This window comes from Triticum aestivum, chromosome 1B (genome assembly GCF_018294505.1).
Source record: "Triticum aestivum cultivar Chinese Spring chromosome 1B, IWGSC CS RefSeq v2.1, whole genome shotgun sequence".
Classification (NCBI taxonomy): domain Eukaryota; kingdom Viridiplantae; phylum Streptophyta; class Magnoliopsida; order Poales; family Poaceae; genus Triticum; species Triticum aestivum.
In genome coordinates this window covers 440,473,822-440,491,354 of record NC_057795.1, presented here as the reverse complement: position 1 = coordinate 440,491,354, position 17,533 = coordinate 440,473,822, and the positions used below count along the sequence as shown (strand labels likewise).

The 17,533-nt window shown below is 44.2% G+C and overlaps 1 protein-coding gene and 1 long non-coding RNA gene across 2 annotated transcripts; one reads left to right on the top strand and one right to left on the bottom strand.

Moving 5' to 3' along the window:
* The first annotated feature begins 1,928 nt into the window (after positions 1-1,928).
* LOC123129840 (uncharacterized) lies at positions 1,929-4,446 on the top strand. Its single transcript, XR_006463681.1, has 3 exons — positions 1,929-2,455; positions 2,949-3,013; positions 4,049-4,446. It is a non-coding gene; the product is annotated as an uncharacterized lncRNA (long non-coding RNA).
* A 573-nt stretch (positions 4,447-5,019) lies between these two features.
* On the bottom strand, positions 5,020-6,062 carry LOC123129829 (NDR1/HIN1-like protein 1). Its single transcript, XM_044549835.1, has one exon. It carries the CDS (start codon positions 5,960-5,962, stop codon positions 5,201-5,203), a length of 762 nt encoding a protein of 253 aa, XP_044405770.1. The 5' UTR covers positions 5,963-6,062; the 3' UTR covers positions 5,020-5,200.
* Positions 6,063-17,533: the final 11,471 nt, after the last annotated feature.

Here is a 17,533-nt window from a genome sequence, read left to right as displayed (position 1 = left end):
CAGAAATGAGAGAGGGAGAGGTTGAGGAAGACTCCATCCAGCAGCAGCACAACGGCGTGGTGGTGGTGGAGGAGCGTGACAATCCTGTAGGGCTTCGCCAAGCACCGCGGGAGAGGAGGAGTACTTGGGAGAGGGGAAGGGTTGCGCCAGAACTTGTGGTGCGGCTGCCCTCCCACCCCCCACATATATATAGGGGCAAGGGAGAGGGGGGCCGGCCCCCTCAGATCCAATCTGAGAAGGGGGCGGCGGCCAGGGGGGTTGCCTTGCCCCCCAAGGCAAGGGAGGCGCCACCCTTTAGGGTTTCCCCCAAGCCCTAGGCGCCTTGGGCCTTGGTGGGGGGGCGCACCAGCCCACCTGGGGCTGGTCCCCTCCCACACTTGGCCCATGCAGCCCTCTGGGGATTGTGGCCCCACTTGGTGGACCCCCCGGGACCCTCCCGGTGGTCCCGGTACATTACCGATAGCACCCGGAACTTTTCCGGTGACCAAAACAGGACTTCCCATATATAAATCTTTACCTACGGACCATTCTGGAACTCCTCGTGACATCCGGGATCTCATCTGGGACTCCGAACAACATTTGGTAACCACATACAAACTTCCTTTATAACCCTAGCGTCATCGAACCTTAAGTGTGTAGACCCTACGGGTTCGGGAACCATGTAGACATGACCGATACGTTCTCCGGTCAATAACCAACAGCGGGATCTGGATACCCATGTTGGCTCCCACATGTTCCACGATGATCTCATTGGATGAACCACGATGTCAAGGACTCAATCAATCCCGTATACAATTCCCTTTGTCTAACGGTATTGTACTTGCCCGAGATTCGATCGTTGGTATGCCGATACCTTGTTCAATCTCGTTACCGGCAAGTCTCTTTACTCGTTCCGTAACACATCATACCGCGATCAACCCCTTGGTCACATTGTGTACATTATGATGATGTCCTACCGAGTGGGCCCAGAGATACCTCTCCGTTTACACGGAGTGACAAATCCCAGTCTCAATTCGTGCCAACCCAACAGACACTTTCGGAGATACCTGTAGTGCACCTTTATAGCCACCCAGTTACGTTGTGACGTTTGGTATACCCAAAGCATTCCTACGGTATCCGGGAGTTGCACAATCTCATGGTCTAAGGAAATGATACTTGACATTAGAAAAGCTTTAGCATACGAACTACGATCTTTGTGCTAGGCTTAGGATTGGGTCTTGTCCATCACATCATTCTCCTAATGATGTGATCCTGTTATCAACGACATCCAATGTCCATGGTCAGGAAACCGTAACCATCTATTGATCAATGAGCTAAGCTTACTAGGGACATGGTGTTGTCTATGTACCCACACATGTATCTGAGTTTCCTATCAATACAATTATAGCATGGATAATAAACGATTATCATGAACAAGGAAATATAATAATAATAACTAATTTATTATTGCCTCTAGGGCATATTTCCAACATGGATGGCCTCCGGCCTAAAGGCATTGTGCCAAAGATTGGGTCCGCCAAATTGACACTTGACAGGGGCTAACTTTGGCCTATATTCAGCAATTTGCGAGATGCTTGTTGATGTAACCCTCAAATAGGGTACCCAAGACACCATGACTTGGAAGTTCACCAATAGTGGCGAGCACTCCGCCTCCTCAGCTTATATGGCGCAATTTGCATGTCTCTCCTTTTGTCCAGTGAATGTTGCAATCTGAAAGATATGGGCCCCTGTGCACAATTTTTTGCTTGGTCGATCTTCCAAAATCGTGTTTGGACAAACGATCATTTATTGCGCCGATGTTTGCCAAAGTGCAATTTGTGCCCTCTCTGGAAGCAAGTGCAAGAATCTGCTGCTCACTTCCTATTCTAATGTAGGTTCACTATCCGGATTTGGACAGAAATCTGCACTTAGCTTGGCATCCTTGACTCCTCACCAATGATTCGGCGTCATGAAGATTCGTTAGAGATTGGTGGCTCAAGACGATAAAGCCTTGTTTGGTTTCAAGGGATCCCGGGGGATCCCCGCTGTTTCCCGGGGTTGGAGAACCACGGGCCGAGTTGGCCCAAGGAGATCCATTGCGTCATTTGGACCGCACCACTCGAGGCTAACCCTGCCCGATCCACGTCCTTTCCTCGGGGAGGAAAGCCACGACCCGAGAGGTCGGGGAGGAAATCCATGGCTCGACAGAGGCGAGCGAACTCCAGCGTCATTGAGCAAGATCCAGGGCCCCCGACCGCCTCCGAGCTCCTCCGCCGGCGACAGAAGTGACTCTCCCGACCCTCTCCCTCCGGTGTTAAGGATCCAACTCCGCCCCTCCAGCGACGGCGACGGACCACGGTCGTCACCGTTCTCCTTCCCCGGATCCAACCTCCGCCTCGAAGCTCCAGTCCCCTTCGGCGACGGCGATGGCGACGGCGTCAGTTCCGCGGACGTATTCTATCTCATCTGATCAAGGGTTAGTCCCCTCCTCCTCCCCCATATATTTCTTCAGTTCATGCCTTCGCCGCCCCTGATGTTGAACCACTAGTTGCATAAGAGTTTGTATTTTTCTTGTGTATGTACCAGTTGTATTTTCTTGTGTGCTGCCTATGAGTTGTTTCTATGTAGCATACTACGCTGCCCATACAAATTGTGAAAACTAGTCTGAAGCTTGATGCCTGTAGTTGCTCATATATTTGATAAAACTTTGCACCTGTATGCACCAGACCTGTGGGTCAGTTGGTTCAATTTCATAGCTATGTATTTGTCCATGGTATTTTCAATAGTTTGACATCAGATTTCATATGTTATAGGAGGCACAGAAGACCAATTATTAATTAGATTTAGATGCAAGCAGATCAATATAGTTGTATGAATCAAGTTCATGTGAGTAGGTGACATTTGTGAGCAACCATTCTGCATCTTTTTTAGATAGAAATAGTAACTCGAGCACTGTTGCCGTGTTGCAGGCTTTCAACTCACTATAGCATCTTGACGTTGTTGTCTTTATCGGTCATTGAGAAGAAAAAGAAAGGTATGATAAAGCTTAAATTCATTGATGTGGTAGGTGATGTTTACTTTCTGAGTTGTGCTACCCTTTACATGATGAATCTTTTGCTACTGGTTCTTATTAGTTGAAATTGTATATGGATTGTCAACCATTGATGTTGCTTTAATATGATGTACTTGTAATTCGTTGATGTTGCTTTACACAAGTTTTATTTGCATTGGTCAATAGTAGTTCTTCCCTCGTGCGCAAAGAACTGAAATATAAAGGAGGAACTAGAACTTGCCATCCTATATGTAGAACAAGGAACATTGTAGTACAGTTCTACTTTTGCTTTTCACTGGGAGAGTAGGATTCTAGATGCATGGTTTAGTCTGCTCTATCTAGTGCGTGTTTGGGAGAGTAGGATCCTGTACGTAGAACTGAAATATCTGTTGTAATATATGTAGGATCATGTACGTAGTCTGCTCTATCTACTGGTTCTTATTAGTAATTTGGTACTCCGGTTGTGCTTTTCAATACCGGCTTGTGATAATTTTTCTTGCCTCCTTCGGTCACAATCTTGTCCAATGTTTTTACATGTCATAGGATGACACACACAAGCACCTGCTGGATCATAAAATATGATTCTTTTTTGCTTTATCCCCTTATTAAATATGAGTACTTTGTAGTGACTGCAAGTGGAGGACGGGGCGTCGATCCGTTGGCTGGGCAGCTGAGGTTGCTGCCAGCCCACCTGAGTTCAAGTCCCCGGCTTAGACGCGTGGTGCTCGCGGAGTTTCTCCTATAAATAAATGCCAATGAGGGTTAGCCCTTGGGTTGGTCTCATTTTTTTAGTGACTGCAAGTGGCATTCTGGTTCTTAGGACATTCTGAATCCGATTACTTCGTAGATGTTCAAAGAAGCTTGAAGAAATTATATTCTCTTTGCAAGCAATGTAGTCTAGATTTTTTTTATGCACGCTGCACATATCATATGATGTATGATACTATTTCATCTTAATCTGCTTATACTTAAAAATAGTCTATTGAAGTTGTGAACTGTTGCTAACTTTTTTCGTAGTTCAATCAACATGAAGCTGTTGGTACCTGATGTTGATGCGGAGGAGAGAAAAGACCTGAGTAGGGCTAGTGATCTGCGCCTTGCAGTTCATCTTGTTCGAAAGTATCTCTGCCTCGGACATGGCAATTGATAATTCAATACATTTTGTCGTGCACAAACTTGAACGATGATGGCACATGAAAATAGTTTAGGCCAACACACGATCGCAATGAAATATGGCCCGGCTGATATTTGAACCTTGGTGAATTGATGGTTATCAGTTGTAATATTTCTTAAAATTCCAGTTTATAGGAATTTTGAAATTTTGTATTTTTTTTGAATTATTTGTGGATCAGAGCCCTTGGATCTTAATTGCTACAATACATTATCAGGTGATCTTATTTGAGCTGTGTTTGTTATCTGTGTTGTTTGAGGGATTTCCTTCCCTCCCCCTTGTTGCCAATTGGGCACCTGGGGCAGTGGAACATCTCCCACGTGGGGGGAGGGATCTCATGAGAACAGGGAAATCTCCCTCTAGGGGTTTATTTCCCTGGTATTTTCCTACCCAACAACCAAATGAGGCCTGGATGGTGGAGGTGACCGCAGGAAGAAAATTGCCTAATGCTTGTCTCATGAGAAATTTGGAAGGAGCACAACGCAAGGATTTTTTAAAATGTCTCCGCACCAACTTCCATTGTTATTGCAAAAATAATAAAGGAGACCCATCTTTGGAGTTTGGCAGGAGCCAAGCAGCTTTGTATTTTTATGTCGCGAGAGTGGACTTTTTCTTTTTGCCGCTCGCGGCTTATGTCTAAACATTTTTCTTAATCAATGAAAATGGAAGTCTTTTGCTTTGTTTAAAAAAGAAAAACTCAAAAAAGAAAGCCATAATGCCTCCGATGAAAGAAGGAAACTCCAAACCGCCGATGCCGATGAGTTCAGCCACCATTGGAACTCGTAAATGTTTGCAGGTGATGTACAACTCCTGCTCGTGGTCGTTCACAGTGGACGAATTGAAATCTTCATGAACGTAAAACATTGCATGTTATTGGGGTACAGTTCGACACACAAAACACCACGGGTGAAGAGGGCACGCGGACGCGGACACACGGCCAAGTTGTTTGTCTGATGCAATGTAACGACGCCGCAGGCGGGGGCTGCCGTGCCGGTATATCATATATCGACGTTGCAGGAGGGGTTGCCGAACAGCGGCGCCTCGGGAACAGCGGCGGCGCCGACGTTGCCCGGGGCCTTCCGAACGCCGACGAGCATGTCGCAGCGCGCGTACATGGAGCGCCACCCGCTCCGAAACGGCCCGGACACGAACCGCACGCGGCCGAGCAGCACCACCCGCAGCGACACCACGCCGTAGGACACGTCGTTGGCCAGGGCCGCCGCGGCCTCCGGCGACACGGGCACGGGGGCCGCCCCGCCGCCCCCGATCACGGGCGCCACTACCACCGCGCTGTCCGGGTCCTGCACCAGCGGCGGCATCTCCGCCGGCGCCGTGATGGCCTCCCCGCGGTACACCACGTACGCCGTCAGCCGGTCGTACCGCGCGGACGACCGCCCGTTGGGGTTGCGGATGACGAGGGCGCACTGGAACGACGCCGCCACAGAGTTCGGCGCCCGGGCACCCGCGGCCGGCAGGCCCGCGGAGGGGCCGGTGACGTTGGAGAGCGAGTAGACGGCGATGTTGGTGACGGTGAAGGCCGGGCTGTTGGGGCGGTACACGAGGTAGAGCACGAGCGCGATGACGCCGGCGAGGAGGATCAGAAGCAGAAGGACGGAGCAGATGGTGCTCAGGGCCCCGGAGCCCGTGCTGCCGTAGTAGCCGTAGCGGCGGCGGCGGGCGGGCTTCAGGTCGTCGGCGTGGACGGCCTTTCCGCCTTTGTGGTGGTCGGTTGGCTCCGGCGGGAGGTGGTGTTCTCCCATGTTCGATTCGGTGAAGCTATAGCTACCTTTGGGCTCTCGGACGAGGCGTTTATCAGCAGGTGCGTGTACGAGAGGTTGGATAGATATCACAAGCTGCTGTGTTCCGTTGTGTGTGCGCGCGCGTCAGCCTATCTGCTGATGCATGCGCTCGCGCGGAAAGCCGGGTGTCCGATCGGTGGTATTTGGATGGAGCGGCACTCCACGCTCCAGCTGTGCGCGCCCGCAAGCAAAATCGGTGACCAGTCTTCGCTAGATATTTTTAGGTGGGAGAGGGGTGGGAATCTTTAAATGCAAGAAACTCATTGCAAATGTTCAAAAGGAAAAAAAATGTTGGAAATTAAGAACGCATACTGAAAATGGCACGTGCACCACGGTGAACCGAGGCGGAAGCACCGTGATTGACACCCCTTCGCCCCGTAATCCGACCGATCAGATCTGAAGAAGTACAATCCTCACACACACCCCATGGCTTCTTCGTCCCTCAATGCATGACGCATATACTTTTCAAAAATGATATTTTACCATGGGTTATATACTTATATTTCACAAAATATATATCATTGGGTTAGTATTTCAGCAAAGTCTCCCATGGTACAATAAAAAATAGTGAGAAAGTTAAATAACACAAAACGAGGGTGGCATGTAAAAGGGAATAGAGGGAGTATTTCTATATGACGACAAATTCATGACGTGTATTATGCACGGTAAGAAATAGAAACCGAGTTATTCTGCAGGTGAAGAGAATTGCTAAAAACTTATTATGCTTAAGTTTTCCATTCTATGTCTAAATTGTTCCCCTCTCGAAATGCAGAAAACGATAAGATGAGTTTGATAGTGATAGTGCTTGTCATGGTTGGCGCTTGTTGTTGTGAGTCCTTATTGGTATACAAGATCATACATGTTGGCATTGTGTGGTTCAGAAAATATATGATTATTCATGCCCTATTCACGGCCAACATAGAAAATCAATCTAAGCACCAACACCAATGCAAAAAAAAGGATAAATAATTACTGTGATGGATGGTTTCTAATTAGGACCAAGAGATTTTGTTGCTGCTAAAATGCCATTCTTTACTTGCTCAAAATACTTCAAACTATTAATGTATATATAAATGTACACTAAATTAAGTGTATGTAGGGAATTGGATTGAAATGTCGGCTGCACAAAGCAGAAAAGAGGACCGAGGGCTTAGGATTCTAAAAGAACATGTGGCATACTATTATGTTGAACCATTGAAATATTTATGTTCTCGTTTCAACGCACGATATGTCACCATAGGTTGGTTGCTTCAAGAGTTAATAATGGACATGATGGCGTATCGGTTTCATTCCCAACAATGGACATCATATTTTTGTTTTGTGGTAATGCACGATATTCAACTATATGGTACAACGTGGCATTCGCTCAGAAGACATCAGATCTTCCCTCTTGGCCCGGGGAGGGGGGCATCATGGGCGGCGCACACCTCCTCCCACTTGATGGCGGTGATGGATCGACATGAACACAGGGGGAGTGATCGGGGTGGAGAGCGGGGCGGTGGTGGAGGACTCCTCCTTTGCGGCTCATGGGGAGTATGGTGTGATGGAGAGAGGGCGCCATGTGGTGAAGGTAAGGAGGGTGTTATCCAGTTTTAAAGGAGAGGGTTCCGGCGAGAAATGTCCTGCTACGGCGGAAACCGAGTGGTAGGGGGTGGGGTATGGCAGGAAAAGGGAAGGGTGCGCCGTGGGGTGGGGTTTTTGTGTTCGGACCGCATATTGGAGATAACATGGTGGATAGTCCATACAAACACATTTCTCTCCCACATATGGTCTGGATTAGGGAAAGTCCCAACTGTCCAGGCTGTTGAATTTTGAGGCGCCTGATGGATGCCCGTTTGATGTCCGAACTCACCCGGGTGTATGGAGAGAAATGAGCTTGGACCATAGATACGACTCTAATCATTTGTTTCATTTATATGTATTATAGCCCTTAGCAACGCACAACCGTTCTACTAGTATTTTTAGGTGGGGGAGGGTTGGGAATCTTTAAATGCAAAAAAACTCATTGCAAATATCCAAAAAGGAAAAAAATGTTGGAAATTAAGAACTCATACTGACGATGGCACATGCACCACGGTGAACCGAGGGAGAAAGACTGTGGTTGACACCCCTTCGCCCCATAATCCGACCGATCAGATCTGAAGAAACACAATCCTCACGCACCCCACGGCAATGTCGGAACCATTGCCACTCAATGAGGTTGAGGATGGAGGTACTTATTTCACCAAAGTGATGTCTCCACTGCGAAAACAAACGGCACAGACACACTAAGAACTAACACATCAAAGCAAAATTCCCTGTGAGTGTGAAGATCCATGATCCTCCTAGCTTCCTGACGCCGAAACAGTCTGCGAAGGCGAGGGAGACCGACGAAATCAGTCGGTGAGTACGAGGGGACTTGTGGTGGCTATGGTTCCTACCTTCATATTGTCAACCATATCGAAAGACCACGCAATTCTCATCCAAAATTACACCGTTTTAAAAGTAATAGTGTGAGATATCTACTTTGATGATTAGGCTTTAACCAGAGCCTTTGCAAAAGTTTATAATCTAAAATTTTACATGTCCTTAAGAAATAACAAGTTCAACAGTTGACTTCTAAAAATTCTAAATATAAGTGTCCCGTTTAGAAAAATTGTACCGTGATTTTGAATTGACACGTGGAGAACCATAACTTCAAAGTTCGTTCTTGAAAATTCTAGTTCATTTCACCAAGTTCAAGGTCTTGATCTTTGAATTTGACTATTCACATTCAAGGGTTAGGGCATCTCTAGTGCCGACTCTCAAAACAGACACATTGTTTCTCCACGGAATGGTCCGGACTTGTCCGCCAACATGGATACGGGAGACGGCCAATAAAGTGCCAAGTAAAGCCTTTGGGATGGTGTGGATGATGGTTTACTGGATTCTGTGCAAAAATAGAAACTTTTACGTGCAGTACAGGAATTTTGATAATTTACTGTAGTGTCCAAAAATTCTGAGTTTTCCTACACATGATTTATATATAAATTTCCCATGTTTTCCTATTTTTTCATAATTTTTGGAGCTAAATAAATTTGGCTAATATTCAGATCATTACATACTGTTATGTTTTTGACAGATTCTGTTTTCAATGCATAGTTTGCTTGTTTTATGGCTTATATTGCTTAATATAATTTATGGAAATTATGGAATACAGTAGGCATAATGTGGAAACAATTATGAATCTTGTCTTTGAAAGTACCCAAGTGAATGATTTGTTTTACTATACTAACCTATCTCACGAAGTTCCGTTAAATTTCGTGTGATTGAAGTTTTCAAGTTTTGGGTGAGATATCGATATGCGAAGAATAAGGAGTGGCATGACCCTAAGCTTAGGGATTCCCAAGGCATCCCAAGGTAGTATTCAAGGAATACCCAAGCAACTATGCTTGGGGATGCCCCGGAAGGCATCCCCTCTTTTGTCACCAACATTATCGGTAACCTCATTTGGAGCTATATTTTTATTCGTCACATGATATGAGTTTTTCTTGGAGCTTCATTTTATTTTATTAGTATTTGCTTTCTGTTATTTAGAGTAATGTTTTGGAGTGCATCGATTCGGTGCCCAGGCTCATGTGCACCCGATTAGAAAAAAATCAAAAAAATACTAGAAAATTTCAAAAAAATCCAAATTTATTCCCATGGTAGACAATTTATTGCGTGAGGCTCGCTCTAAATATTAGCTCATTTGGACATATGAGTAACTCTCAGCAAAAAAGACAAATCGGGTCAAAATAGTACGTGAACAGTAAACTGTTTTACAGACCCCGAATTTGTCTTTTTTCCCGAGAGTTGCTAAGTTGTGCAAATTATATGAAAATTGGGTCGGACCTCACGCACCAAATTGTCTACCATGGGAAAAAATGGATTTTCTTGAATTTTCTAGTATTTGTTTTGAATTTTTTATTCAGCGTGGGTGCAGATGAGCCCGGGCTCAGAAAAGAATTTTTGAATGTTTTGCATCTTTTATTTCAATAAAAATGTCAAGTATAGCCCTGACCATGCTTATTTTGCAAGTTTGTATGTTGCTGTTTGAAAACAAAAAGTTTATTGTTATGCTTTGAATATTTGTGAATATTCAGAACATGATAAAATCTTGAAAATTTTTCACAGTGAGCTATAACAATTTTTTTACAGTGTGGTATTTTTTCAGAGTTTTTGGAGTTAGGGAAGTATGAACATTATTGCATCCTTTATAGACTGTCCTGTTTTGACATATTGCTGTTACAATTGCATTATTTGCATATGCTTGCTTGTTTAATGATTCTATTTGAGGATGGGAGTATTAAATATTGAGAGGCATTTAATATGCAAAGTCAAATTATAATTTTAGTGATTTTCTACAGTTGAGAATGGTAAAGTTTTGCATTGATTTTTACTAACTTATCTCACGAGTTCTTGTTGAGTTTTGTGGGGATGAAGTTTTTGAGGGAAATGGTGATATGAGAGAAATTAAGGAGAGACAAAAGCTCAAGCTTGGGGATGCCCAAGGCATCCCTAGTTAATATTTCAAGAAGTCTCAAACATCTAAGCTTAGGGGTTGCCTGGTTAGCATCCCACCTTTCTTGTTCAACAATGATCGGTCAGTTTTGGTTGAGAGTAAGTTTTTGCTTCTTCACATGATATGTGCTATCCTTGGAATGTCATTTTATTTTGTTTTGATTGTTGTTTGAATAAAATACTTAAGATCTATTTTTTAATGAGAGAGAGTCTTCACATAACTATTTAATTATTTGACTACTCATTGATCTTCACTCATATCTTTTTGGAGTAGTTTGTCATTTACTCTCGTGCTTCACTTATATCCTATGAGTAAATGGTTGAATGAAAATTGAATATCATAAATACAAAATTATATATGTTTCATATGCTTATCCCATGGGGAGTAATGACTTCACATATAAGAAGTATAGGTGGTAAAATTTATTGAAAGTTAGCAAACACAATGTTGCTCGCTTGAACAATTCATGAAAGAAAGGAAGGCAGATTTCACATATAAATATACTATCTTGGACATCTTTTATGATTGCGAGCCCCATTAATTATTTTCAAACTTGAGCAAATTAGTTGAAGTTGGACAAGAAAGACAACGTAATGAGTTATGTTTGGGTATATTTGTATAGAAGCTATATTGTTAGGGATCCTCCAACATGTGGTGCTTGCTTAAGATCTTTTGCTAGCCAAAAATTTGTACTAAGTAGAGATACTACTTGTGCATCCAAAAACTCTTAATCCTAGTTTCTTGCCTTAAGTGTTCACCATATCTACCTATGGATTGAATAAGATTCTTCAAGTAAGTTGTCATCGGTGCAAAAAAGCAATACATTGCTCCTGAATATGTATAATATTTTATTGTAAGGGAAAATAAGTCTTGTACGAACTTGCAATGGTAAGAAATAAAAGTGATGAACTGCATAATAAAGGTTGCTATCACAAAGGAAATATAATGTGACGTTCCTTTGCATTAAGGGTTTGCACATTCAAAAATAAAAAGTGCATGACAACCTCTGCTTCCCTCTGCAAAGGGCCTATCTTTTTTACTTTTACGTATTTAGTTTTATGCAAGAGTCAATAGTATTCCTTCTCATTTCAACCTCAATTGTTCTCTAGTTGGCAAGTATCATGTGATGGGGAAAGATCCAAGCATATATGGCCATTCAAATATATTTAACCATGAATTGTTATTGTTGACAATTATCTATATGATAAATAAGTTGGGAGGCGAAACATTAAGCCCCTATCTTTCTTTGTGTTTGATGGTTGCTATTTTTTCTAAAAATATGTTTTGAGTGTTAGCAATCATGAAAGACTATTTGATAGTTGAGTATGTGGAATTTGCTAAATCCAAGCTCTTACATAGACCCTTCCTGAAAGTAAGATGAATTGCAATCCTTTGATGATTGAGAACATAGTTTGTTAGTTTTCAAGAAACTTTATGCTCTATACTTTAGCATGTGAATAGTTTGTTACTTGATCATGCACTGGTACATGTCGATGCTATACAAATGGTTTTTAACCCCTTTCAGCGACGGCGTTCGGAACCATCACCTAGTGAGTGACTGCGATAGGGGGTCCTTCCGACACGACCCAGAAACCGCCGGGGATATGCCCTCCTGGCACACACGCTCGACAAAATGAGGTCATGTGAGACCGACGAGTGACCAAATACGATTATACGTACAGTAGTGCTAAAAATACAACTACACAGGCAAAATCATTTCTGGTCGTAAGTACATCCCACACAGTCAGTCCCCACTAAACTTTCTATTTGTACATACATCCCATATAGGCACTCCAAGGAAAACATTTGCGTAAGGTGGCGTAACGTAAACAGTTTTCAAGAGAATGTCGTGTGTGATTGTTCATTGATCCAACATGGTTTATTCCTAGAAACTGTGTGCATTGCCTGAGGTCATCGCCCACGGTGTTTTCTCAATAACCGTTTGTAACAGGGAAACCCAATTAGCAGGCTAATTGGCCAATTAGCAGGCTAAGTGCCCTATTATTAACAATCCATTTAATAATGTAATTGACATTATAGGATCTTGAAGTATGTCTAGAGGGGGGGGGGTGATTAGACTACTTGACCTATTAAAAACTTAACCTTTTCCCAATTTTAGTCTTTAGCAGATTTTAGCTATTCTTGCACAAGTCAAGCAATCTACACACAATTCAAGAAAGCATGAAAAGAGTATATGGGCAGCGGAAATTAAAGCATGCAACTTGCAAGAATGTAAAGGGGAAGGGTTTGGAGAATTCAAACACAATTGGAGACACGGATGTTTTTGTCGTGGTTCCGATAGGTGGTGCTATCGTACATCCACGTTGATGGAGACTTAAACCCACGAAGGGTAACGACTGCGCGAGTCCACGGAGGGCTCCACCCAAGAAGGGTCCACGAAGAAGCAACCTTGTCTATCCCACCATGGCCGTCGCCCACGAAGGACTTGCCTCACTAGCGGTAGATCTTCACGAAGTAGGCGATCTCCTTGCCCTTACAAACTCCTTGGTTCAACTCCACAATCTTGTCGGAGGCTCCCAAGTGACACCTAGCCAATCTAGGAGACACCACTCTCCAAGAAGTAACAAATGGTGCGTTGATGATGAACTCATTGCTCTTGTGCTTCAAATGACAGTCTCCCCAACACTTAACTCTCTCTCACAGGATTTGGATTTGGTGGAAAGAAGATTTGAGTGGAAAGCAACTTGGGGAAGGCTAGAGATCAAGATTCATATGGTAGGAATGGAATATCTTGGCCTCAACACATGAGTAGGTGGTTCTCTCTCAGAAATGGTAAGTTGGAAGTGTAGGTTTGTTCTGATGGCTCTCTCCACGAATGAAGAGGAGGTGGAGGGGTATATATAGCCTCCACACAAAATCTAACCGTTACACACAATTTACCAATCTCGGTGGGACCGAATCAACAAACTCGGTCAGACCGATTCAGTAAACCTAGTGACTGTTAGGGTTTTCGATGGGACTAACATGCAACTCGGTAGGACCGATATGGTTAGGGTTAGGGCATAACATAATCTTGGTGAGACCGATTACACAAACTCGGTGAGACCGATTTTGGTAATAAGCTAACCAGAGAGTTGGTCAGGTAAACTCGGTGGGACCGATTCGCTCATTTCGGTGAGACCGAAATGTTACAAAAAGGAAACAAAGAGTTTACATTGCAATCTCGGTGGGACCGATCGCTCACTTCGGTTAGACTGAAACGTTATGAAGGGAAACAGAGAGATTACAATCCCATCTCGGTGAGACCGAGATCCCTATCGGTGAAACCGATTTGCCTAGGGTTCGTGGCAGTGGCTATGACATCTAAACTCGGTGGCGCCGGATAGAAAGAATTGGTGGGGACGAGTTTGACTTTTGGTTTGGGTCATATGTGGATATGAGAAAGTAGTTGAGGGTTTTTGGAGCATAACACTAAGCACTGTGGAGCAAGAAACTCATTAAGCAACACCTCATCCCTCCTTGATAGTATTGGCTTTTCCTATAGACTCAATGTGATCTTGGATCACTAAAATATAAAATGCAGAGTCTTGATCTTTTGAGCTTGAGCTAATCCTATTGTCCTTATTATTTTGAGGGATCCACTTTCCTCATCCATGCCATGCCATTCATTGAGCTTTCCTGAAATATTTGTCTTGGAATAGTATTAGCCCAATGAGCTATATGTTGCACTTTCAATCTCCCCCTTTTTTGTAATTGATGACAACATATGGATCAAAGCTTCGACAGATGATAATAAGATTGAAAAACATCGTCGCTTTGAGAAGTATGTGATAAGCAAGAGCTCCCCCTAAATTTGTGAATAGATTTAAGATTTGCTTTGGACTGCAAATGCACAAGGAATTAGGCTCATGGGTTACTCTTCCATGTCACATACATCTTGGTGGAGTGCTCAAAATAGTAAAGATTGAATACATGCACTCATCACCAAGCAAAGTGAATGATCATATAGAGATAAAAGGGATAATGTCATCCAACAAGCATAAGTGTAGCTTATGATCAAACACATGATCATCAATGTCTCACACAGGCAATAACATAGTATCTCAAGCAAGCAAAAGAAAATAGAGTTCAACCACCAAAACAAGAGAGAACAAAAGCAAACTCTCTCTCTCTCTCGCAGCCTATGACCTATAAATTTTTCTCCCCCTTTGCCAACAAGTTACCAAAAAGTTCATAGAAAATGCATAGTGCTAGATCGGCTCTCAGGCTTGGTCTTGGTGTGGTGGTGTAGAGATGGCTCCTTGGACGAAGACTTCAGTTGATGTGGATGGAGCTGGAGGTGTAGGTTCTGAAGCTGGTTGCACTGGAGCTGTAGGACCTGTAGCTAGTGCAGATGAAGTGGATCTGGTGTCTGTCACTGGCACTGCAGCTGATCTCTGAGCTCGAGGCACTCTGGCAAATGCATCTGTGGTTGTCCCGCCCTTCCTCTCCTGCATGTCATCCTGAAGCCGCTCAACAACAGATTGGATCTTAGTAACTTTAACATCCAAGTCATAGAACTTCTGCTCCATGATCCTCTCCAGGCTCTCCTAGTTTTGAGTCAAGGTGGCCAGCCCTTTCTCAATCCTCAGAGTGGATGCAATCAAGTAGCCTAGTTGATCTTTTTTGCTCTTCAAAAAGTACTAAGATGCCTCTTCCATGGTTGGCATCTTGGTAGCTTTCTCTGTCCTGGCCTTCTCCTTCTTCTCCTGTGCTTGCACTGATGATGGTTCATCCTCATTCATCACAACTTCATTGTCCTCAAAGTCTGGATAGATAGGAAAATGTTCCTTATCCAACTGATATGTGCCTGTGCCCATCTTCAAGTTGATCAGCTCCTGGATTTGTGGGGCATACCCACAACTTCTCTTCTGGTCTGCTGCTGTCCTCTTGATAGTCTCAACTATGAGGCTCATGACCTTAAACTTCTGAGGCACATCAAATATGTGAAGCAAGTTGATAGCATGGCCTCTGATCATGTTGTGGTCACGTGACATGGGCAAGAGGATGTGCCTAAGGATCCAGTTGATCGTTGGCAGTCCTGACAGAAGAAAGTGTACAGATCCAAACTGATGAGTCTCAAGAGCTTTATCCGGGATCTCCTTGTACATGTGTGCCATGGAATTGTGATCCTTCTTCTTCTTGGCATAGACATCCAAGTCATCTTCACTCTCCTTAGGGGCATTGATCAGATTTGCCCATTCCTCAATAGTTGATTGGTACCTTGTACCTTCAGACATCCATACTATCCTGCCATCTGGATAGAAATGTGCTGTGGAGTAGAATTGCATTATAAGCTCCTCATTCCACTTTGTGAGTTTCTGTCCCACAAAGTCTGCAACTCCACAAGCACTAAAGCTGTCATACACTCCAGGATAGTGTTCCTCATTCTCCTTGATGAATTTCCAATCCACCCACCTCATATCACAAACAATTGGCTTCTTGTCCAATAGCACAATCTCATAGAAATCCTGTTGTTCCTTAGTGTGGAACCTGTAATCAACAGCAGTCCTTCTCCTGATTGCATATGGATCAGACAATCTCGATTGTCTAAGCCCTGCATCCTTTCTCAACTTCATGTTCTCAGCCACTGGGTCAGCATCATTGTGGTATGGGATCTTGGGTTTCAGCTTCCTCAGAACTTGTCCTTCCTCTTCTTCTTCAGCAACCACTTCAGGCATTGGGGCCTTCTTCTTCTCAGCAGTTGGTATGCTCTTGGTATTCCTCTTAGGTGATGTCTTTGGCTTGGAGGCAGATTTGGGTGCTTCTTTGGGCTTTGATGATGCAACCCCTGACCTTATAGCATCACCCATCAGCTTTGGAGCCTTAGGTGCTCGTGCAGAAACCTCTTCTTCCTCCTCCTCTTCCATCATGGAAGGTTGTCCAACAACTCTGGCCATGGTCTTCTTGACCCTTTCCTTCCTCTTCTTCCCTTCTGCAGCAGCCTCTTTGGGATTAGATGTCTCTGGGTCTTGAGTGGAGGCTCTGGCTTTGGACATGGGAGTCCTCTTAGCAGGCACCTTGATCTTCATGCTAGGCTTGATAGTTGCAGTTGTGCCATACTCCTTTCTGAGCACTTTCTTTTTAGAAGTGGCTTCATCCTCAGCTGCCACATAGTCTTCATCCTCAGATTCTGAGGTCTTCTTCTTTCTAGCCCTCGTGGCAGCTTTGGGCAAATTGCTTGGAGTGCTCCTACTGCCTTCATCTGAAGTGCTAGAGGGACTAGTGCCCTCACTCATGTGAATCTGCTCTTATGACTTGTTCTGGCTATCACTTTGGTCTGACATACTGCAAACACTAACTGCTGACCCTGTGAATAGTTATAGATGAGATAGAGTGGATGAGCATCACAAAATACAGAGGTTTTTGCAAAAAAAAGACTCAAAAACTTAGTTTTAGTTTTCCACAGAAAGCATTTCGGATCAACCGATTTGCAAACTCGGTGATACCGAAGCAGCTTTTGGAACCTAAACTAGTGAACTCGGTCAAAACGAGTCACAGTTCGGTGGCACCGAGACTGCTAAGGTTTCACAAAGTTCTAAACTCGGTCACACCGATTTGCAATTCTCGGTCAGACCGAGAATCACTTGTGCAATGGCCTTAGCCGAATCGGTGGAACCGAGTTTTACAACTCGGTGGGTCCGAGATGGTTTCGGCGGAAACCTAACCCTAAATTTCCAAATCGCATCTATTCTAACGATTGTTTTGAGTGGATAGAGTCGTTTGAATCATGGCAAGAATCATTATGAACACAATGTGCTAGGAATTGGATGGGGATAGCACTGTGATCGAGTCCATACCCTAGCTTGGTGATGAACTCGCTACGGCGGGACTGGTGGGGTTGAATTCCGTTGATGGCGGCGGAGACCAGCGACAGGAGGTGGCTGGCGACGAAGTCGACGATCCGGAGACCCAGGTGGCAGAGCGAGCTACGCGCGGGCGAAGGGGTTTTGGAGAAAGTTTTCCAATTTTTTGCCCGTGAGTATATATAGCCCGACCCTGTCGGTGTG